Source organism: Heptranchias perlo, chromosome 12, assembly GCF_035084215.1.
Source record: "Heptranchias perlo isolate sHepPer1 chromosome 12, sHepPer1.hap1, whole genome shotgun sequence".
Taxonomy (NCBI): Eukaryota; Metazoa; Chordata; class Chondrichthyes; order Hexanchiformes; family Hexanchidae; genus Heptranchias; species Heptranchias perlo.
The window spans coordinates 13746475-13771792 of NC_090336.1; the positions used below are offsets into that span (position 1 = coordinate 13746475).

Consider the following 25318-nt stretch of genomic DNA (forward strand, 5'->3'; position numbering starts at 1 on the left):
CTCAGCTTCTCGCTGTTAATATAAACCAATCATTTGAATGACTGCAGAGCCAGCTTGTCTCGGAAGAGTTTCAATCATTTCAACTCATCACAGTTTTCTATAGGGGCCTATTAAACTACGGGCGGTATCGTATCAGTCACCCACTATACAACTCGCCTGATGTTCGGTCCTCTTGACTTCAATGTCCAATTTCACCCCCAATATCTCTTCACATTGGTCTATATATTCTTTCTAAACTTCCCTCATATTGATTGACTATCTCATATGCCGGTAGATTTTCAACTTGTCGCCCAGGCATCAAACTGGCGTTTGTGCAACGGCCGCCCGATTTATATTTCCGTTGTAGAAATCAGACTGCAATATGAAAATCTACCCATGGTCCTTTTTGTGGAGTCAGCCAGGCGTCCGTCGCACACGTGAGGTGTAGGCTAGAAATGGGCCAGGTGGCACATGGCAAAATGAAAGCGTGTGATTCTCAACAAGCTTATTTGCTTTGCCAGTCAGAAAGGTCAGCTTACAGGTTTGGGAAAGCTTTGTATTTTCCCACTAATATCAATGCTTCCTGTTATCATCAGAGTAGACATTTTGTCAACTGGAGTGAAGTAATGATGGTGTAGATTAGAAACCATTAAAGAAGTTAATTGCACTGGTTCAATTGTAATAATAATGAGGTAGTAATCTGATTACAAAAATGATTGTCGGATTACCATTTATAAGGATGGGTTGTTGAGAACCCTGTGTTCATATGCATTTTGCAGCTAGGTTGCAATACAGCAGAATCCTGTACCAGCAGCAGGTGGAAATGGGCTCAGTGATTGCTCTGAATTGCAGTTAGAAAGAAAGAACGTGCATTTATACAGCGCCTTTTACGACCCTAGGATGTCCCAAAGTGCTTTACAGCCACTTAAGTATTTTTTGAAGTGTAGTCACTATTGTAATGTAGGAAACACAGCAGCTAATTTGCACACAGCAAGATTCTACAGATGATCTATTTTCAGTGTTGGTTGAGGGATAAATATTGAGGGTCACCAGGGAGAACTCCCCCGCTCTTCGAAATAGTGCTATGGCATCTTTTACGTCCGCTTGAGAGACGGGCCCTCGGTTTAACGTCTCATCTGAAAGACGGCACCTCTGACAGCGCAGCACTCCCTCAGTACTGAGTGTCAGTCTAGATTATGTGCTCAAGTTTCTGGAATGGGACTTGAACCCACAAACTACTGACTCAGAAGCACGAGTGCTACCACTGAGCTACAGCTGACACCTATATTCCTCCTAGCCCGACCATATGGACTGTAGTAAACAATTTTACAACACCAAGTTATAGTCCAGCAATTTTATTTTAAATTCACAAGCTTTCGGAGGCTTCCTCCTTCCTCAGGTGAACGATGTTGGAAATTTCCAACATCGTTCACCTGACGAAGGAGGAAGCCTCCGAAAGCTTGTGAATTTAAAATAAAATTGCTGGACTATAACTTGGTGTTGTAAAATTGTTTACAATTGTCAACCCCAGTCCATCACCGGCATCTCCACAATATGGACTGTAAACAGACCTCATTTGGGAACCTGGTGATAATTTATATAAATCACCCCACTACCAGGAATCCAGTTCTGTCAGGAGGACAGACGGGCGAATATCTGATCCTGCGTTTCACTGGAAATGATCAAACCCTTTTTAATTCCGCTCAAAAAACACAGCTGGGGCTAGAGAATATCTTTCCTTTTCATTATTAGCTGCCTTATAGGCAAGGACACTACCATCTTTAGGAATAGAATGGTTTATAGCAACAGTTGGAGACAATGATGCACACTGTTGCCTGATTTATTTAATCTAGTTCCGGAAGCAGTAATGAATCTTGTATTAAAAGATGATATTGGAGGAGTCTCCTTATGTGACAGGATTTTAAACAATCTCAGATTTGCTGATGATATTGACCTTAGGGCAACATCTAAAACAGATTTGCAGAAGCTGACTGATACGGTGTACGCAGAGAGTAGAAAATTTGGATTACACGTTAACAAATAGAAGGCAACGGTCATGTCATTTGGGAAGCATCAGGAAGATGTAAACATTACAGTTGGACGGGATGCAGTTGAACAGGTGGAAAAGTTTGTATACCTTGGTGGGGTAGTGTCAGAGAATGGGAGTCGTGAAGAAGACATCAAAAGAAGAATTGGACTTGCTTCTGCTGCTTTTGGTTATGCAGGATATGGAAGGCTAAACGTAGATAAGACTTTATGAAGCGATGGTTATCCCCATATTATTATACGGATCTGAGTGTTGGAACATGAGAAAAGTTGACAAGCAAAAGATACTAACAGCAGGGATGAGTTGGTTGAGAGAAATACTGGGAGTATTCAGGAATGAATCAGGAATGATATAATAAGAACATGATGTGGACAAGAAACAACGCTGACATAGAAGATCCGAGAGAGATGACAGCGATGGTTTGGACACGTTTCAAGAATGGGAGCAGTGAGAATATCTTACCTGGCCCTGCACACAGAGGTACATGGAACAGGAAGATCAAGGAAGTGCTGGATAGACAATGTCGAGAGTGACTTGTCACAGAAAGGGGTACAGAAGACCGAAGCGACCAGGCTAGTTCAGAACCGACAACAGTGGAGGGAATTCACTCGACCCCCCATCGTCACTGCTGAGCTGGGAATTTAGTAGTTTAGGCAAGAGCACATGTATGAGTGAGCCCGAGGCTTTCATAAACGTTTACAGACGATCTCTCGTAGGAATTGTTTGCCAGTTTTCCACTTCACTGAAGCCCCTGCCCCATTTCACTACTTTGCCCCACCCACACATTTTATGGAAATATTAAGGCCATTTGGCCCATCAAGTCCACTTCTTCCATAGTCTACCTACCATATCGTATCATGATTGCTACTCCGTCCATTTAATCTGAGGGAATGTTCTTTACAGATACAACATAATAAACATAGGAACAGGATTAGGCCATTCAGCCCCTCGAGCCTTTTCCGCCATTCAGTTAGATCTTGGTTGATCTGTATCTTAACTCCATTTACCTGCTTTGGTTCCATAACCCCTAATACCTTTGCCTAACAAAAATCTATCAATCTCAGTTTTGACGTTTTCAATTGACCTACCCTGAGGGAGAGCAAATAAAGCAAAATTCTGTGTTCAACCCTGAACTAGGGCCCTCCAAACAGCATTCCTACATGCCTATATTCAGAAACCCAGAGAATGGTGCACCATGATCTGTAGTGAGGAGAAATCTGGGACTGTTTCATGTGCTCACTCCAGAGATCTGAGTCCATGTTTTTAGCATCAGCCGTTTAATATGTTTTTCTGTGTGTGGCTCGTGTACGTTGTATGTACACTTTTACTGTCCCTGTTCTGTCATGCATGGCAGCCGCGACATTGGAGAAAATTCATGGGTTGAAATTACACAATGTAATATCAGCATCTGAACCATTAAAGTATTTGTCTGAAATTTCTCTAACTGCTAATTTAATGAAGGGATGAATCCAGTTAAATTAAGATGTTGACACCTTTGCTAACCTAGCAGTCGGGGGAATTTCGAGTCAGCATGTTCAGAGGCCAGCCATGTTTTTGAGGTTCCGGGGTCTGATTTCAGTCTGACCGGCAAGCTGCGGATGCTAAGCTGGTGGTTCGAGGCAATTTTGAGCCGCAGGAGTGTCGGCCAAAGGAGGGGCGAGCCCAGGCCAGCAACAGCCCAGATTATTTTCGTGGGGCTCATGAGGACCACACCTGCCAGTGGGAGTGGTCGGGGAGTGCACGGCACAGGCTCCGATCAGTTCTATCCTAAAATGGCAATCGGGGTCCTATGCGCGTCATGGGACCCCGATTTAAAGAAAAGAAAGACTTGCATTTATGTCGCGTTTTCATGACCTCAGAATGTCCCAAAGTGTTTTACAGTCAATGAAGTACTTTTGAAGTGTAGTCACTGTTGTAATGTAGAAAACGCAGCAGTTAATTTGCACACAGCAAGGTCCAAGAAACAGCAATGAGATAATGACCAGATAATCTGATTTAGTGATGTTGGTTGAGGGATAAATATTGGCCAGGACACCGGGGAGAACTCCCCGGCTCTTCTTTGAAATCGTGCCATGGAATCTTTTCCGTCTACCTGAGAGGGCAGACGGGGCTTAGATTTAACATCTCATCTGAAAAACAGCACCTCCAACAGTCCAGCATTCCCTCAGTGCCAGCCTAGATTTTGTGCTTGAGTCACCCAGCAGTAGGCCCCTGTGAGAGTCTCAGCGGGCCGATCGTCAGGGTTAATGGGGCAGTAAGGCTACCAACACCATTTTGAGGCCGTTAACCCGTGCTGATGACGCCGATTTCGGCTGACCCCGAGGAGCCTTTTATTATTGAACGGCACTGGAATTCAGTAGCCCAAAGCGGGCGGGAGGAGCCAAACCCAATGGCCCCGACTCACATCTACACACCCCACCCTAGGAGCCCAGATATCTATGCACATTCCTAGCAACAGTAAAAACAGTCCATGAGTTTTGATGCCTGCCAAAGGGTTAAGGCACAAATGATTCCACCAACAGATAAATGTGAGCTCAGCAAGAATAATTTAATCCTACCATGTGTGTGTTTGATGTTCTCTGAGGCTGGGATTTGTCAATCCTGCAGTGAGATTGCGTAGATTTGCAATTAATGCAGTCTGTAATTAATTCTTCTCAACAAAGATTGATGTAACTGGGAAGAATACCCAGTGGGCACTTCCCTTAATCAAAAAATCCACAAAAATTCCTCAAGAGCACTATTACCAATTTATGTAGAAGAAAAAGAGCTGTTTTTTTTAAAGAGGAGAATGTACTAGCAGTTTGGAACATTTCCTCTGTCTTTACAACCACTTTTAAAGTTGGAACATTTTTCCCTCGTTTGGCTGGCTTGAGTTCTGAAAGCATCTCCCTGCCTCTGCTGTACCTAGATGAAACCATTACTACACACGACCATGGCGAGTATCTGGCACGCTAAAGTGAGGATGATAGAGGAGGGTTTTGCTTTCAAAGTCTGTAATATGTTCACAATTTAGGAGAAGTTGTTAGCACCCTTTCTTCATATTATTTTTCCAGTGCCCCGTGTCACACACCATTACATCGGGTCATTCTGTCTCTAATTTGCTTTTCTTTTTCAACTTCCTCCTCTTCTCTCCTAAAGAGGATGCCTCATTCTAGGGTACAGTTCTACAGATGCCAGCTTCTCTCTGATATCTCTTACTGGTACCGAGTGACCATTCTTCCATTTTGAACCTACACAAGGTGGGACCCTGCTGTCCCAGTCACTTGGACTTTACGGAGAGGATCCGAGCTCCAGGACGTGGTGGGACCCTGCTGTCCCAGTCACTTGGACTTTACGGAGAGGATCCGAGCTCCAGGACGTAGTGGGACTCTGTTATCCCAGTCACTTACCACTTGCTCAGTAGATTTACGTTATTACAGCACCTCTGCTGTGCTGGTTTACTTGGGTCAGGTCAGGTGTTAAAACCTGCTACCGTAACGACAGCAGACAGTGCTACCTGTGATTGAACACTGAGTGCTGGGTGGCGGTTAAATAACCTGGTCTAAATGGCAGATGAGCTAATCCTCCAGGCAGTGACACAGCTGCACTCGATGGACCATGGTCAGTCTGAAACACAGCAGCAGGGCACAAGCCCCTGCCTCAAGACCTAATGCTGGTCTACAGGTCGATGTGTCTACAACATTGGATGTCGCTGTGCTAGTATGCAGCTTACCTAGTTTATCGTGTATACACGCAGGAGGGGGGACTCGGGCGTGCTCACACAGGAGGGGGTGACTCGGGCGTGCTCACACAGGAGGGGGGGACTCGGGCGTGCTCACACAGGAGGGGGGACTCGGGCGTGCTCACGCAGGAGGGGAGACTCGGGCGTGCTCACGCAGGAGGGGGGACTCGGGCGTGCTCACGCAGGAGGGGGGGACTCGGGCGTGCACACGCAGGAGGGGGGACTCGGGCGTGCACACGCAGGAGGGGGGACTCGGGCGTGCACACGCAGGAGGGGGGACTCGGGCGTGCTCACGCAGGAGGGGGGACTCGGGCGTGCACACGCAGGAGGGGGGACTCGGGCGTGCACACGCAGGAGGGGGGACTCGGGCGTGCTCACACAGGAGGGGGGACTCGGGCGTGCACACGCAGGAGGGGGGACTCGGGCGTGCTCACGCAGGAGGGGAGACTCGGGCGTGCTCACGCAGGAGGGGGGACTCGGGCGTGCTCACGCAGGAGGGGGGGACTCGGGCGTGCACACGCAGGAGGGGGGACTCGGGCGTGCACACGCAGGAGGGGGGACTCGGGCGTGCTCACGCAGGAGGGGGGACTCGGGCGTGCTCACGCAGGAGGGGGGACTCGGGCGTGCTCACGCAGGAGGGGGGGACTCGGGCGTGCTCACGCAGGAGGGGGGACTCGGGCGTGCTCACGCAGGAGGGGAGACTCGGGCGTGCTCACGCAGGAGGGGGGACTCGGGCGTGCTCACGCAGGAGGGGGGACTCGGGCGTGCTCACGCAGGAGGGGGGACTCGGGCGTGCACACGCCAATACGGATGCATGTATGGATGAATCAAATCCTTTATTTTGGCATGTACAGCACGCACATCTGAGACACACACAAATCGTACACTACCAGACCACAAACAAATTCTTCCTTTTTACCCGACGTGCACGATAACTCTTCGTACCGCACTGATCACTGAATAACTGATGAACAGGTCAGAGCTATTAATGTGACGTCAGTTAAAATTATAGCAAACTTGGTATCTCAGCCCCCAAGTACACGAACTGGATTAAATTAAATACAACTCCAAATTCAGATGCCTCAATGAATGGGAGCGGGACCAGAGTAGTTTACAGGCAGCCTGACAGCTCCTAGATTAAATGAGAGTTTTGTGATCCCTGCTGACCCCGATCTCTCCTACAGCACATATTGAGCTGGATTGAAGTGGCAGTGTTTGACTAGCAGTCACTGTCCTATGTTATTAATGAAGAAAAGTCGCGCCTGTAATTCACAGAATGCAAGGGAGGGAAGAATGCAAGGGGAGGGCGAGTTGGGAGATAATGTAAAGGGGTGAAATGGAGGAGAGAATGCAAGATGTGGGAAAGGGGGGGGAGAGAATACAAGAGGAGGGCAAGGGGAGAGCAAGGGAAAGAGAGTACAAGGGGAGAGAATGTAAGGGGAGTCGAGGACAAGTGGGAGAAATATAGATGTAAGTTCAGTCATTCTAACAAGATGCCCCAAAACGCTTTAAAGCCAATGAAGTACTTTTTTGAAGTGTAGTCACTGTTGTAGTATAGGGAAACACAACAGCCAATTTGCACACAGCAAGGTCCCACAAACAGCAATAAGATAAATGACCAGATAATCTGTTTTAATGACATGGGTTGAGGGATAAATATTGGCCAGGACACTGGGGAGAACTCCCCTGCTCATCTTCGAATTGTGCCATGGGATATTTTACATCCACCTGAGAGGGTAGACATCTGCTTAACGCCTCATCCAAAAGACGGCACCTCCGACAATGGACATAGTGTTAAAAGATAGCTTTAGATCAACCAGGGCTCTGCGCTGAGTGCAGCACTGAAAGCCTGGGCAGGAACACAGCTGCTGGCTGGTGAGAGAGTTAGTTGGGTATTTGCACTGCTTCACCCCTAACGATTCGTCCATTATTCTAGCTGCAGGAAGGAACAGCGTTGTACGTGACTCCGTGTGCCTGCCTGTGCTTTATCTGGAGCGTTATGGTGCTCCACTAATTATTTTTCCAAAGTGCACATTTCCTTTGCATTGTTTGCCATGGCAACGGTCTCCTCACGCTGAGTCTCGTCACGCACCTCTGCCTGTGCAGTCTTTTACAGTATAGGATAGCGATCCTGGCACCTCATCCATGTCAATGAAAGGTCTTCGTTTAATAGACTGAAAGAACCAGGCTGGAGTCTCGGAGAAGCCAGAGCTTGGGAAGAGCCAGACAAGAAGTTTATATTCTTTGCTTATCATTTTCCACTGTTTTATTAACAGTGTCATTGGTTCAAATAAGAGAAGGAGCTGTTACAACATTAATGTGTGTAGCAACACAGTGGCTTCAGCTCACAACAGCAGCAGCTTCGCACACAGGATTCCAGATGGTTGGGAGTGAGCAATAGTGTTAACAATTTAATTGATGAGCTCAAATAGGCCAAGTGTGTGGGTGTTTTGTGGCCATCATCTCATTCCGAATATTAAATTACAGCCTTTTACTCACTCTCCAGGATCTACAATAAATCATAATATACTTGCAATGTGATGAAGTTAATGCCAGTAATGGTTACCGATAATAATGAGGTTATATATTCATCAAAGACTACGAGGATCGATCGCTCTTCCTTCCTGCAGCTAGAATAATGGACGAATCATTAGGGGAGAAGCAGTGCAAATACTCAACTAACTCTCTCACCAGCCAGCAGCTGTGTTCCTGCCCAGGCTTTCATTGCAGTAGTGATCCCTGTCACATGATTCACAGGTAGGTAAAAGATGAGATTAGTCTGCAGGCATGGAGAAAAATAATGGATCCATAACAGCACATTACATACAGAGTAACTCTAGCTGGAGTATGTTACTTGCATCCCTATGATCTGGAGTGTGCCTTCACTGCCCTATATCTGGTTCAATGATGGTGTTAGGAAGAGATTGTAACATTACGTAAACCATTGCTTGTGTCTACAATACTTTGATCTCGCACACGCTGCCGTGTGTGATTTCCTGGCTTCATAGAAGGTGGACTGAAAAGCACTCTAGTGAGATGAAGCTAATTTGTAAACCAACAAACTTCTTTATAGCTTGTGTATCTCTGGGAGTTAACCCTTTGTAAGGGAAATCTAATTTCATAGCAATATCATAACATAAATTAACGTCAGTATCCTTTCCAGGACCATATAGGCGAAAGTCCCAAAATGTTACAGGATAACGAGCTGGAGTATGTTACGTATAGAGTAACACATGTATGTTACGTGCAGAGCAGCACGCGGGTGGAGTCTGTTACGTGCAGAGCAGCACGCGGGTGGAGTCTGTTACGTGCAGAGCAGCACGCGGGTGGAGTCTGTTACGTGCAGAGCAGCACGCGGGTGGAGTCTGTTACGTGCAGAGCAGCACGCGGGTGGAGTCTGTTACGTGCAGAGCAGCACGCGGGTGGAGTCTGTTACGTGCAGAGCAGCACGCGGGTGGAGTCTGTTACGTGCAGAGCAGCACGCGGGTGGAGTCTGTTACGTACAGAGTAGCACGTAGCCGCAGAACACCTTGCATACATCTCACATCTATCATGTATACATTATACAACAGCAACAACTTGCATTTATATAGCAGCTTTAACATAGGAAAAGTCCCACGGCACTTCACAGAAGCGTAATCAGACAAAAATTGACACCAAGCCAAAGATGGAGCCGCTAGAAGCAGTGACTGAAAGCTTGGTCAACGAGGAAGATAAATTCACCGATCCCACGTTCCCAGCAGGTAGCTAAAGTCAAAGGAAGCATAGGCTGGAGATAGGACCCCAACACTGCAGCAGCAGTTCCCCAACCCGCACTCCCTTCAAATGCAGCTCCCTGCTGGGAGTGCAAGATCACTGAATTTATCCTTAACGTACATTTGCACACTTTGTACATCCATTATATATGCGTGCACACCTGGTATACTTTAAATATACATACACACCTTGCACTATATATAGACACACATGCTACGTACTATATATATATATATATATATATATACACACACACATGCACACCCTTGTGATTTATTTATATTTAATGAACGTGAAAATCAGGTGGTGTCTATAAAGGGCGGCTGATTGTCGGGGCCAGTTTTATGCCTGGGGCGGCAAGGTGAAAATCTACTGCATGATGTCTTAACCGTCCTAACGATCATTTGATGTCCTTGTACTGGGTCAGCTGGTGGAACCAAGCAGAATCCTAGTGATGTGATGAAAGTGAAAAGTTGGGAAACAAAAACTTTTAAGTATAATTGAAATATCAAGTGCAGGAAAAAACATCACATTCCCACATCCAGACAAAAAGTTACATCCGATCTAGTAGTGTCCTAAATGTCCGACCCCTTATCCTGAGACTACGCCCCCTAGTTCTAGACTCTCCAGCCAGAGGAAACAGCCTCTCAAAATCTAATATGTTTCATTGAGATCACCTCTCATTATTCTAAACTCCAAACAATATAGACCCATTCTACTCAATCTCTCCTCATAGGACAACCCTCTCATCCCAGGAATCAATCCAGTGAACCTTTGTTGCACTGCCTCTAAGGCAAGTATATCCTTCCTTAGGTAAGGAGACCAAAACAGTACACAGTACTCCAAGTGTGGTCTCACCATAGTCCTGTAGAGTTGCAGCAAGACCTCCCTACTCTTGTACTCCAACCCCCTTGCAACAAAGGCTAACATACGATTTGCCTTCCTAATTGCTTGCTGTACCTGCGTTAAATTTCTGTGTTTCTTGTACGAGGACACCCAAGTCTCTCTCAACACCATTTAAAAAATATTTAGTTTTTCTATTCTTCCTACCAAAGTGAATAACCTCATATTTCCCCACATTATACTTCAGCTGCCACTTTCTTGCCCACTGACTTAATCTGTCTATATTCCTTTGCAGACTCCTTGTGTCCTCCTCACAGCTTACTTTCCCACATAGCTTTGTGTCGTCAGCAAACTTGGATACGTTACACTCGGTCCCTTCATCTAAGTCATTAATATAGATTGTAAATAGCTGAGGCCCCAGCACTGATCCTTGCGGCACCCCACTAGTCACAGCCTGCCAACCTGAAAATGACCCGTTTATTCTACTCTCTGCTTTCTGTCCATTACCCAATTTTCTGTCTGTTAACCAATCCTCTGTCCATGCTAATATATTACCGCCAACCCTATGAGCCCTTACCTTGTGTAACAACCTTACTCATGGCACCTTACCAGATGCCTTTGAAAATCCAAATATACTACATCCACTGGTTCCCCTTTATCTACCCTGCTAGTTACACCCTCAAAAAACTCTAATAAATTTGTCAAACACGATTTCCCTTTCATAAAACCATGTTGACTCTGCCTAATCATATTATGATTTTCTAAGTGCCCTGTTACCACTTCCTTAATAAAGTCATTTTCCCGGCGACTGATGTCAGGCTAACTGGCCTGTAATTCCCTGTTTTCTCTCTCCCTCCTTTCTTGAATAGCGTTGTTACATTTGCTACCTTCCGATCCATGGGGACCGTTCTAGAATCTAGGGAATTTTGGAAGATCATAACCAATGCATCCACTATCTCTGCAGCCACCTCTTTTAGAATCCTAGGATGTAGGCCATCAGGTCCAGGGGATTTGTCGACTTTTAGCCCCATTAATTTCTCTAGTACTTTTTCTTTACTAATATTAATTAGTTTAAGTTCCTTACTTTCATTAGACCCTTGGTTCCCCACTATTTCAAGTATGTTTTTTGTGTCGTCTTCTGTGATGACAGATACAAAATGTTTGTTTAACGTTTCTGCCATTTCCTTATTCCCCATTATAATTTCTCCTGTCTCAGCCTCTAAGGGACCCATGTTTACCTTTGCTACTCTCTTCCTTTTTACATACTTGTAGAAGCTCTTACAATCTGTTTTTATATTTCTTGCTAGTTTACTTTCATATTCTATTTTCTCCCTCTATCAATTTTTTGGTCATCCTTTGCTGGTTTCTAAAACTCTCCCAATCCACAGGCTTACTACTATTCTTCGCAACATTCTAAGCCTCTTCTTTTAATTTAATACTATCCTTAACTTCTTTAGTTAGCCACGGATGGATCACTTTTCCCGTGGAGTTTTTATTTCTCAACGGAATGTGTATTAGTTGAGAATTATGAAATATTTCTTCAAATGTTCGCTATTGCTTATCTACCATCATACCTTTTAATCTAATTTCCCAATCTGCTTTAGCCAACTTGGCCCTTGTACCTATTTAATTGGCTTTATTTAAGTTAAACACTACTTTTGGACTTAAGTATGTCACTCTCAAACTGTTATGATCACTCTTCCCTAGAGGATCCCTTACTTTGAGATTACTAATTAACCCGGTCTCGTTACACAAGACAAGATCTAAAATAGCCTGTTCCCTGGTTGGTTCCATGATTTATTGTTCTAGGAAACTGACTTGAATGCATTCCATGAATTCGTCCTCCAAACTACCTTTGCCAATTTGGTTTGCCCAATCTATATGAAGATTAAAGTCCCCCATGATTATTGCATTACCTTTGTTACAAGCTCCTATTATTTCTTGATTAATAATCTGTCCAACAGTGTAGCTACTGTTAGGGGGCCTATAAACTACTCCAACCAGTGTTTTCTGCCCTTTGTTATTTCTTATCTCCACCCATATTGATTCTACTTCCTGATCTTCCGAGCCAAGATCTTTTCTCACTACTGTCCTTATGTCATCCTTTATTATCAGGGCTACCTCCCCTACTTTTGCATTTTGTCTGTCTTTTTGAAACGTCAACTTTCCTGAAATATTTATTTCCCAACCTTGGTCACCTTGCAACCATGTCTCTGTAATGGCTAGATCAAACCCATTTATCTCTATTTGTGCAAATAATTTGTCTATGTTGTTATGAATGCTTCGTGCATTCAGATAAAGCGCCTTTAATTTTAACTTTTTACCATTATTCCCTGATTTGACCTTATTCACTGATGCATTATTACTGTTAAGCTCTCTGTCCCTTCCTGTCACACTCTGCTTATTTTGACCCAAATCGTTACACTGCTCTATTGCCTTGACTTTTCTCTTTAAATTTCTAAATTTCCCCTAGCCTGAACGGTCCTTCCCCATGCCCCCCCTTTTTTAGTTTAAAGCCCCTTTTATCCAGAAGCTGCACAGAGAGACCTCTGTGAACAGCAGCCTGGAGGAGGAAGGCGGCTCGGTCACGTCTTCAAAGGCTGACATATTGAGGATCAGCAAGTCCTTTCATGCCGGTGTGTACGACACGAAGCCCACAGACAGCACGGCCTCCCATTCCTTCCTGTCCTCTATCACGGAGGTCTTAGAGGACAGCGAGCAAGAGAGCATAGATCGGCCACTGACCTTGGGCGAGCTGACAAAGGTCATTCGGTCCTTCGAGAAGAGTAAAACTCCTGGAACCGACGGCTTACCAGTGGAGTTGTACTCGGCTCTGTGGGACTGGAGAGGCCCAGACCTATTGGAAGTGTACAGGGGTATGCTTCTGGCAGGCAGCATGTCAGAGTCCATGAGGGAAGGCATCATCACCGTCATCTACAAGCGGAAGGAGGAGAGGGAAGAAATCAAAAATTGACGACCCATTTCCTTGCTAAATGTCGACTAGAAGATTCTGTCTAAGGCCATCGCCAGCAGATTTAAGTATGCTCTGGAGCGGGTGATTCACCCGAATCAGACCTGTACTGTACCTGGCAGGAAGATCTCTGATAGCCTTGCGCTGCTCAGGGATAGGATCACTTACGTGCAGGACTTGGGGGTGAACACCTGCCTCATTGGCTTGGACCAGGAGAAGGCCTTTGACAGAATATCCCACAGGTACATGATGGACGTGATCTCCAAAATGGGGTTTGGGGAGGGAATCTGCGATTGTAAGCATTTGTAATCCATTACTGTACAGTTACAGTTTAGATATTGAATCATTTTTTTTGCCCTACGGACATCCATAGCGTAGTCCTAATCAACGGGTGGGAGTCAGAGAGCTTTCCGATCAGATCTGGAGTCAGGCAGGGCTGTCCTCTCTCTGCGGTCTTGTTTGTATGTTGTATTGAGCCGTTTGCCGCGTCCACCAGTAAGGACGGGGGTGAGGATCCCAGGCAGCGGAGGCTCTCAGGTTAAGGCCTCCCTGTACACGGATGACATCACCATGTTTTGCTCCGATCAGCGGTCAGTCCACAGACTAATGGGCATCTACGACCAGTTCGAGCTGGCCTCGGGGGCCAGAGTGAACCGAAGTAAGAGTGAGGCCATTTTTTTGGCAGGTGGGAGACCCGATCCTTTGTCCCCTTCACCGTCGGGTCCGACTACCTGAAGGTGCTGAGGATCTGGATCGGGGGGGCCCCAGGCCTGCACCAAGAACTGAGAGAAACGGATCACCAAGGCAAAACAGAAGCTTGGTATGTGGTGGGGGGGGGGGCGCTCCTTCTCCATAACCCGCAGGAACCTGGTGATAAGGTGTGAGGTACTAGCGGTGTTGCTCTATGTGGCCAGGGTCTGGCCCATTCCCCACAACTCCACCATCACAGTCACCCGAGCTATCTTCCACTTTGTCTGGAGGTCCAAGATAGAATGCGTCCGCAGGGTCACCATGTACAAGCCCCCAGACAAAGGGGGGAAGAGCGTCTCCAATGCCGCCCTGATCCTGATGGCCACCTTTGCAGCTGCCTCAGGATGTGTGTAGAGCCCCAGTACAGAAGCACCAAGCGTCAATACGTGCTGAGTTTCTACCTGTCCAACACACTGAGAAGACTGGGTCTGGCCACGCTGGCCGAGCAGACGCAGGACATCCCGTCCAGCTGGACTGTACCCCACCATCTGTCCCAGGGGGACAAGTTCCTGAGGAGGAACCCCTTCGATCATAAGGTCGACACGGAACATTCTGGGAGTCTTGAGGGAATGGAGATGGTGGATCTAATTGGGCAGTTCCCCGACCAGACGATCGATGCTATTTGGCAAAACCTCTCATCGCTGGAACTGACCATCAGGCACCAGGATGTAGACTAGATGGTGGTGAGACAGTGCAGTCCTTCCAACACGCAGGGAATCTCAGTGCCACCGTGAGCTGTCCTCAAGGCTGCGGCGGGGACGAGACCGTTGTCCACCTTCTGGTGGACTGCCCCTTCGTGTAGAAGGTGTGGAGAAAGATGCTTTGGTATCTGTCCCGGTTCATCCCCAACAGTTCAGTAACACAGGACGCTGTGCTCTATGGGCACCGAGACAGATATCAACAGCTGCTGGAAGACCACCAACTCGATGAAGGAGGCCCTTTAGTCCGCCCGAAACCTGTTGGTCTTCCAGCTGAAGGAGCTGTCCACAACCGAGTGTTGCCAACTGGCACACTCCAAGGTCCAGGAGTACATGCTGTGGGACGCACTGAAGTGCAGTGCGACCTACACAAAGGCTGTATGGGAAAAGGTCACCGTGTAAGGCCAATCCCGCCTTGTATTGCACAGAATGTATTAGAAGACATGTACTATGTTTTTGTATTGTAATAATGGGATTGTAGTGTGTACGATCGGCATTGTATTGGTTTGAACTGTATTACTTGGAATTGTGTTTTTTTCATTTTGAACTGTGTGCATCACTAAAATTTATGAAATAAAGTATTATTTTGAAATTTAAAAAGTAAGCTCCCTGTGAGTCCTTGGTGATTGTCCTGTGAATACTCGCAAGTGAATCCAAGAATGATACAGCACAGAAGGACACCATTTGGCCCATCATGCCTATGCCGGCTCTTTGAAAGAGCTATCCAATTAGTCCCATTCCCGTGCTTTATCCCCATAGCCACTTTCTGAGGCTGAACCAGACCGTTCACAACCTTGGCATTCTATTTGACCCTGAGATGAGCTTCCAACCACATATCCGCTCCATCACCAAGACTGCCTACTTCCACCTCTGTAACATCTCGCTTCTGCGCCCCTGTCTCAGCTCGTCTGCTGCTGAAACCCTCATCCATGCCTTTGTTACCTCTAGACTTGACTATTCCAATGCTCCCCTGGCCGGCCTTCCATCTTCCACCGTCCATAAATTTGAGCTCATCCAGAACTCTGCTGCCTGTATCCTCGTTCACCCATCACCCCTGTGCTGACCTACATTGGTTCCCAGTCTGGGAAAGCCTCAATTTTAAAATGCTTATCCTGTTTTCAAATCTCTCCATGGCCTCGCCCCTCCCTATCTCTGTAACCTCCTCCAGCCCTGCAACCCTCCGAGATCCCTGCGCTCCTCCAATTCTGGCCTCTTGCGCATCCCCGATTTTAATCGCTCCACCATTGGCGGCCGTGCCTTCAGCTGCCTAGGTCCTAAGCTCTGGTATTCCCTCACTAAACCTTTCCCTGTCTCTACCTCTCCTCCTTTAAGACGCTGCTTAAAACCTACCTCTTTGACCAAGCTTTTGGTCACCTGTCCTAATATCTCCTTATGTGGGTCGGTGACAAATTTTGTTTGATAACATTCCTGTGAAGCGCCTTGGGACGTTTTACTACATTCAAGGCACTATATAAATACAAGTTGTTATTGTATATATCTAATTGCCGTTGAAAGTTACTATTGAATCTACTTCCACCTCCCTTTCGAGCAGTGCAATTCGCTGCGCAAAAGAAATTCTCATCTCCTCTCTGGTTCTTTTGCCAAATATCTTAAGTCTGTATCCTTTGGTCATCGACCCACCTGCCAGTGGAAACAGTTTCTCCCTATCTACTCTATCAAAACCCTTCATAATTCTGAACACCTATTCAATCTCCTCTACAGGAGTAAAGATGTCTTACTACAATTAAATAGGGCCTTGGTGAGACTGCACCTGGAGTATTGTGTACAATTTTGGTCTCCTTACCTAAGGAAAGATATACTTGCCATAGAGGGAGTGCAACGAAGGTTCACCAGACTGATTCCTGGGATGGCAGGATTGTCGTATGAGGAGAGATTGAGTAGATTGGCCTGTATTGTCTAGAGTTTAGAAGAATGAGAGGTGATCTCATGGAAACATACAAAATTCTTACAGGGCTCGACGGTAAATGCAGGGAGGATGTTTCCCCTGGCTGGGGAGTGTAGAACCAGGGGTCACAGTCTCAGAATAAGGAGTAGGCCATTTAGGATGGAGATGAGGAGAAATTTCTTCACTCAGAGGGTGGTGAATCTTTGGAATTCTCTACCCCAGAGGGCTGTGGAGGCTCAGTCATTGAGTACATTCAAAATAGAGATCGATAGATTTCTAGATATCAAAGGCATCAAGGGATATGGGGATAGTGCAGGAAAATGGCGTGGAGGTAGATGATCAGCCATGATCTTGTATGGCGGAACAGGCTCAAGAGACCGGATGGCCTACTCCTGCTCCTATTTCTTATGTTCTTAACCTCCTCTGCTCTAAGGAGAACAATCCCTGATGATTGATCCCATTATTTACGCAGAATTGAAGTGAGACTAATGGGCCTGTAGTTGCCTGTGTCTGCCTTGTCACCCTTTTTGAATATGGGCACCGCATTAGCCTGTTTCCATTCCAGTGGTACCTCCCCAGTATCCCAATGACTCCCTCGTAATGATTGACACAAACAAGTACAGAAACGTCACTCACCGAGTGAGATGTCAAAGCTTTGATAGAGCAACCTCCTGATTTTCTGAGAAGTTCTGGCCAGTGGTGTCATGCATAAAATATTTGATTTGGAAAAAGATATTCTTCTGTAAAACCAGTGCGTGATTCTTTCTTGTACAGCGTTGATTCCACACAACACCGCAGGGAACAGCCTGAATGAAGCCTAATCCTTCATTTTAATTTCTCTTTCTTTTTTTTTTCAGCCACGACGGCCGACCGGTTTTACAGAATAGATCGAGCACAGGTAAGAATAGACTCCCAAGTGATGACTAACGCACTGGCATTTGATGGTTAACAGCTTCACTGATTGCGACTATCAAATATATTTCTCGCTTGCACCCTGCTTAACTAAGCACAGGGTGAGTCGTGCGGGATGCCATTGACTGAGTAGGTGCCACTCCTCAGTAAATTTCGTCAACTTTTGATTGATAACATCGGTCTGTCTGGAGTGAAAGTACAAGCTAGGGAACTAAGCACTGGTTTAGCATGCTGTCCTTTCATCTCTGTGCTGCTAGGTTTGAATCTACACTGATAGTCTCCTCTCATTTGCAAGGTTTCTTAATGAAATGAGTACAGGGCAGTCTGAATCCAGAAGGAAAAGAAAGAACTAGTATTTATATAGCACCTTTCACGACCTCGCATGTCCCAAAGTGCTTCATGGCCGATGAAGTATTTTTGAAGTGTAATGTGTAGTTACTGTTGTAATGTAGAGAAACACAGCAGCCAATTTGCGCACAGCAAGGTCTCACAAGCAGCAATGAAATAAATGATCAGATAATCTGTTTTAGTGATGTTAACTAAGAGATAAATATTGGTCAGGACACTGGTCAGGCTCTTTGCATAGTGTGATGGGAACTTTTACGTCTACCCGAGAGGGCAGACAGACATCTGTTTAACATCTCATTCGAAAGACGGCGTCTGTGACAGTGCAACGCTCCCTCAGTACTGCACTGAAGTGTCAGCCTAGTGTCAGTCTCTGAAGAGGGACTTCAACCCACCAGCTAGTGACTCACAGGCATGAGTGCAACCACTGAGCCAAGGCTGACAGTTTCCAGTAAGGTGCTCACAGCACAAAAAGACCCACAGTTTGGCACCAACCATTGCTTAGCTTTGTAGTCTCATGCAAAGAGACAGCGGGATTGGTTGTGTGTACGATGGAAATGTTATACTAGTTGTAGAAGTCTCCGAAAGCTTGTGAATTTAAAATAAAATTGCTGGACTATAACTTGGTGTTGTAAAATTGTTTACAATTGTCAACCCCAGTCCATCACCGGCATCTCCACATCATTATACTAGTTAAGTAGAGATGCTCTTGTATGTCTTTGGATGAATAAGACTTCACAACCTTGGCCTCCTGTTCAGCCTGAACTGAATTTCCGACTGCATGTTCTCTTTATTACAACTTCCACCTCTGTAACATAGCCCGCCTCCACCCCTACCTCAGCCTATCTCCCACTGAAACCCTTATCCATGCCTTTGCCACCTCGAGACTCAACTATTCCAATGTTCTCCTGACTGGCCTCTCAAGCCCTCGTACAAAGTCCCACTCACCGGTCAGCCCTGCCCTCGCTGACCTACATTGACTCCTGCTGACTCAAAACCTCACATTTAAAATTCTATCCTCATGTTTAAAGCCCTTCGCTACCCTGCCCCTCCCTATCTCCGTAACCTCCTCAGTGGCAGGAAGCAGAGAGTAATGGTCGATGGGTGTTTTTGTGACTGGAAGGCTGTTTCCAGTAGAGTTCCACAGGGTTCAGTACTAGGTCCCTTGCTTTTTGTGGTGTATATAAATGATTTAGACCTAAATACAAAGGGCATGATTAAGAAGTTTGCAGATGATACAAAAATTGGCCATGTGGTTGATGGTGAGGAGGAAAGCTGTAGACTGCAGGAAGATATCAATGGACTGGTCAGGTGGGCAGAAAAGTGGCAAATGGAATTCAATGCAGAGAAATGTGAGGTAATGCATTTGGGGAGGGCAAGCAAGGCAAGGGAGTACATAATAAATGGGAGGATATTGAGAGGTGTAGAGGAAGAGAGGCATCTTGGAGTGCATGTCCACAGATCTCTGAAGGTGGCAGGACAGGTGGATAAGGTGGTTAAAAAGGCATATGGGATACTTTCCTTTATTAGCCGAGGCATAGAATATAAGAGCAGGGAGGTTATGCTAGAACTGTATAAAACATTGGTTAGACCACAGCTTGAGTACTGCATACAGTTCTGGTCACCACGTTACAGGAAAGATGTAATTACACTAGAGAGGGTACACAAGAGATATTCGAGGGTGTTGCCAGGACCGGGGAATTTTAGCTGCAAGAATAGATTGGATAGTGTGTTGTTTTCATTAGAACAAAGGAGGCTGAGAGGTAAATTAATTGAGGTGTATAAAATTATGACGGGACTAGATAGAGTGAATAGGGAGGACCTAGTTCTCTTAGCAGATGGGTCAGTGACCAGGGGACATAGATTTAAAGTAATTGGTAGAAGGATTAAAGGGGAGCTGAGGAGAAATTTTTTCACCCAGAGGGTTTTGGGGGTCTGGAACTCACTGCCTGACAGGGTGGTAGAGGCAGAAACCCTCAACTCATTTGGAAAGTACTTGGATGAGCACTTGAAGTGCCGTAACCTACAGGGCTACGGACCAAGTGCTGGAAAGTGGGATTAAGCTGGATAGCTCTTTTTCAGCCAGCATGGACACGATGGGCCAAATGGCCTCCTTCTGTGTCATAACTTTCTATGATTCCAGCCTGACAACTCCCCCCACCCCAGCTTACTGTTCCTCTGACTCTGGCCTCTTGTGCATACCCCTGTCTCTCCGTTCACCATGGCGAGCGTGCCGTTAGCCAGCTAGGCCCTAGGCTCTGGAATTCCCTCCTTAAATCCACCACCTCTCCTCCTTTAAGATCCTCAATTAAACCCACCCCTTTAATAAGCTTTTGTTCATCCCTCCTAATATCACCTCCTTTGGTTCAGCATCCATTTTTGTCTGATTACTCCTCTGTGAAGGACCTTGGGACATCTTTCTGCATTGAAGCAGCGATATAAATGCACGTTCTTGTTGTTCGGTGACTGACATTAAGGCACGTTGTTGGGGCAGGGTACAACGAGATTTACTCCGCATGCAATCCGAGGGAGCTGCCTGATGGTTTTGTGTAGAGGGAGCTGTATGTTGCGTCATATCCAAAGTTATACTTGACCCGAGATTGCTTGGTAGGTCGGCATGTGGGGCCGTTACTCTGTATCTGACCTGTGTTGTACCTGAGCTGGGAGTGTTTGATGGTTTTGTGTGGAAGGAGCTTTTCCCACGTATGTAATATATTGTGCTGCCCATACTCTGTATCACTGTTTAGTCTCTGTCCACTCAGCCTGGATGAGCATCCAGTAAAGAAATTCAAACAAGCACCAACATAATGCAACTTATGTCCCAATTCGCACCCTCACTGATGACCCCAGACTAGGATTGCCAACTCTGGACATATTCCTTGAGATTTCATCAAATGTGTTCCTGCTTCCAAACACACCGCCCTTTCTTTCCCATCTCCCAATATTTTTATAATTGATAAACAAAAGAGTTCAAAGAAAATGAAAAAAAACCACACAATTTTCTTTAATGCCCCAATGATTTTTCTCCCGGGTTGCTTGCAGCAGGAGATTAATCTTTAATTCCTGGAGACTCCAGGACAATCCTGGAGGGTTGGTAACCCTATCTCAGACTGTTGAGCATCTTCCGACTCCTGATTGACCAAGTGTTAAATTAGGCAATGATTACCTGACACAGCTCCACACTGGCATCTGGGAACGCAAAGAATGCCAATCGCCATGAGATCAGTGGCTGACCATGTGTCTGATGCCAGCTTGAGCGTCTTTGTGGTATTTTCTCAATCTGATCTGGAAGCTTTCCCCAAATAATGTGAGGCAGGGTTAAAATGGTTTCTCTTACCTTATAGGAAATGTTTTTACTTGTGGTGGAGTCCAAAACTGGGGCCATAAATATAAAATCGTCACTAATAAATCCAATAGGGAATTCAGGAGAAACTTCTTTACCCAGAGAGTGGTTAGAATGTGGAACTTACTACCACAAGAAGTAGTTGAGGATAACAGCATAGATGCATTTAAGGGGAAGCTAGATAAGTACATGAGGGCGAAAGGATTAGAAGGATATGCAGATAGGGTTAGATGAAGTAGTGTGGGAGGAGGCTCGGGTGGAGCATAAACATCGGCACAGACCAGTAGGGCCGAATGGCCTGTTTGTGTGCTATAAATTCTAAGCAATTCTATGGAAGCTCTAAAGGGGCCAGCTTTGGTTTAGATGTAATGCTCTTTCCAGTTTATCTACAACTAGCATCAGTTTACGACGTACTTAAGACAGGCTGAAGAAACGACGATTAAGGACCGATTCTATTGTACAAAATGGTTGCAATCCTATGTAGAGCTGATTGTTGCTTTGTGCTGATTCTCGGTGTCTATGACACACCAGGCTTGACCGGGACAGGTAGAACGGAGTGTGGGGAAATAATCGATAGCTGGGTTCAGGTGACATGTTCTCCTTCAGGGTGGTTCAAGCCAGCTGGTGTTTTTGTTTTTAAATTTGGGTTTCAGATTTTGATTGCAGAGCTCAAAATCTGAATTTCTGGCTCCCTCCAGCAATGTTGTTTCAAGAGGTTGCTCTGAGGGGTCCTGGTTCTGTGGTAATCGCCCATTTTTGTTTTTGGGAAGCAGTTTTCACGCCAGCCAGAACGGCAGAGAAATGCCAGGAAAATATTCCTGTTCCACTTCATTTCTTCCTGACATGCCTTCTTTCAACAGCTGGAGATACACTGCTGGAAAGGGTGGTGGAAGCAGATTGAACAGTAGCTTTCAAAATGGAATTGGATAAATACTTGAAAAGGAAAAATTTGCGGGGCTATGGGGAAAGAATTGGACTAATTGGATAGCTCTATCAAAGAAAGAAAGAAGGACTTGCATTTATATAGAATCTTTCACAACCTCAGGATAACCCCAAAGCGCTTTACAGGCAAGGAAGTACATTTTGAAGTGTAATCACTGTTATAAAGTAGGAAACGCAGCAGACAATTTATGCACAGCAAGGTCCCACAAACAGCAATGTGATAATGACCAGATAATCTGTTTTAGTGATGTTGATTGAGGGATAAATATTGGCCAGAACACCGGGAGAACTCCCCTGCTCTTCTTCGAAATAGGGCCGTGGGACTTTTTATGTCCATCTGAGAGGGCAGACGGGACCTTGGTTTAACGTCTCACCTGAAAGACGACGCCTCCAACAGAACAGCACTCCCTCAGTACTGTACTAGAGTTTCAGCCTAGACTACGTGCTCAAGTCTGTGGAGTGGGACTTGAATCAATAATCATCTGACTCAGAGGTGAGCCTGCTACCCACTGAGCCATCGGCACGATGGACCGAATGGCCTCCTTCTGTGCTGTGCTTTTCACTGAAGTCTGTGCAGAGCATCGAGCACCAAACCACCTGTACAGGTGGGCTGATCCACTTTTACACATCAGAGAACATGACTGCCTCCAACTCCGTCCCCCTGGTGGTTATATGCCTATCAAGGACAATGCTTCCTGTCGAGGCCTCTATGGAGACTGCCTCTTTAGATGGGTCTTGGGCGCTCTGGGACAGTGATTGACTGCCTGGTCAGCAGACACATCAGAACTAGGTGTAAGATAGCAGACGGCAACAGGATCAGAAACAAAGCTGAATTACCTTACTGCCCACTCGTTAAGTTAACGATAAATTTATGGATCTCAGATTATGGGTTCAAAACCCATTTGCCCCTTTTTTTTGTGCACAGCGCCTGACCTTCCGTCGTGGGTCAATAGAGTGGAGCAGGGTACCTGAGCCACAGGGAGAGGAGGAAAATCAGAGAGCTCAATAACCAGGGCACCTCTGGACCGGCATCACCAGAACTCCGGGAGAAGGTCAACAGCTCCTCATCTTGATTGGGGCGAGGAGAGGGTGGGGGTGGTTGAATGACGTGAGGCTTAAGGAGACTTAAAGAGGGAGCAAGGAAAGCTGACAGGACCAGACCCGCAGAAGCACCACTGCAACTATGGTGCACGGTGCGTTGTAAGTCACACTGGGAGCTGGGAGCCGGCAGTGTGCATACTAAAGGGGTAAGTAATACTAGCTCCTGTGTGATAGAACAATGAAGCATTTAAAAGCATAGGTCGGATGAAATGGAAATAATTATGAGCAGCTGTAATGACTCTTGAGGGCAGAGCTCAGTTCACCTGGACTGGTGTCTAGGTGTCAGCCGTGGCTCAGTGGGTAGCACTCTCGCCTCTGAGTCAGAAGATGTGGGTTCAAATCCCCCACTCCAGAGACTTGAGCACAAAAATCCAGACTGACACTTCAGTGCAGTACTGAGGGAGTGCTGCACCGTCAGAGGTGCCGTCTTTCAGATGAGATGTTAAACCAAGGCCCTGTTTGTCTTCTCAGGTGGACGCAAAAGATCCCATGGCACAATTTCGAAGAAGAGCAGGGGAGTTGGCCAATATTTGTCCCTCAATCAACATCACTAAAACAGATTAAGGAGTTTGATTATCTGGTCTTTATCTCATTGCTGTTTGTGGGAGCTTGTTGTGCACAATTTGGCTGCCATGTTTTCTACATTACAACAGTGGCTACACTTCAAAAGTACTTAATTGGCTACAAAGCGCTTTGGGATGTCCTGATGTTGTGAAAGGTGCTATACAAATGCAAGTCTTTCTTTCTTTTTCCTTTTAGACATGGCTATCAGCTTGAATAATTCCTTTCTCTGCGCTCCCTTTCAGGAACACTTGCACTATGTGACTGACATTTCCCAAGATGAACTCTTCATCCTGGACCCGGAACTCGTGATCACAGAAACTGTGGGGACATCCCCAGGAATGCCTGATTTGGTTGGCTCATCTGGCTCCTTCACCTTCCCATCATGCTCCTCTTCACCGCCATCATCGCCAGTCCCAAGGTAAGGGATCTGAGCGGTTCCCTGTTGGATATATAAGACATTAATGAAATTCGCAAGGAATTAAATAGTGTTTCCCCAGAGAAGCTGTGTCTGCATCTAAGAATTTTGTGTATAGCATTGGTCTGGAGAAGCGGTGCGTTTATTTGTGTGTGTGTGTGTGTGTGTGTGTGTGTGGAAGAGAGATAGGAAACTCAACTCAGTGTTAAAAAAGAACTGCGCCAATCCTGCTCTATAATTAGTTGCTTGGAATCCATCTGCTACCCAGCTCCCATTGAACTCCTTCCTCAAATGTTACTGACTGAGATACGAAACTCAGCATTTGGGGGAACGGTGGGGGAGAGAACTTGCAGCTAACCATTCATTGGTGAGGTGCAGTGCCTCAGCGCATAAACAGACCGTGTGCCGCGCCACCATGAACGTAAAGGGGACGTCTGTTTGAAAGCAGCTGTTATCCTGGAATGAAAGCAGAGGCTGTGGTCAGTATCCCTTTTATTTGCTCCTGTTGAAAGTCGTCCTTCGGGTTGGTTATTTGAAAAATAGCTTGCGGTGTTGCTGGTAAAATGACAGGGGGGAAGTGGCAGGTATTTCAAACAAAGCACACGACCGTCATGAGCTTAATATCAGAGATATAATAACCCGTCTCTCCCCAGCCTGTCAGCCTTGTCACAGGCAGTGGTCCAGCTTCCATTTCCAGAGTGGAAGGAGCTTTTGTCTCGCCTCCATAACTTAATAACCAGTAATCCGTTCAGAAATGGACACCTGTAGTGCCCCCTCTTGAAGGCGGCGGATTGATGCCAGACTAAAAGCAGGTACTTTGTTAGGAGCTGGCATCAGACGTGGGCTGATGACAAGTGATGGAGCGTGATTTCAGGTAATTATTTCTCTTCGACTTTTCCAATTTTTTTCAGTAATTGCTCGCCATCAGCAGAGCTTACTGAGTGAGCACATGATGAGATGATGATGGGTGGGTGACAGGCCATTGTGGGGGGGGGGTGGGGTGGGGGTGGGGAGACAGACGAGCT

General features: G+C 46.1%; 1 protein-coding gene across 6 annotated transcripts in view; it reads left to right on the top strand.

The window, feature by feature from the left end:
- The window catches only part of dgkza (diacylglycerol kinase, zeta a), a 432154-nt gene that overhangs the window by 280481 nt on the left and 126355 nt on the right, over window positions 1-25318 (top strand). For all 6 annotated transcript variants that reach the window (XM_067993676.1, XM_067993677.1, XM_067993673.1 and 3 more), the window contains 2 exons: window positions 17529-17569; window positions 24121-24296. In XM_067993676.1, the coding sequence (XP_067849777.1) occupies window positions 17529-17569; window positions 24121-24296 (217 nt within the window). The remainder of the gene's footprint in view (window positions 1-17528; window positions 17570-24120; window positions 24297-25318) is intronic.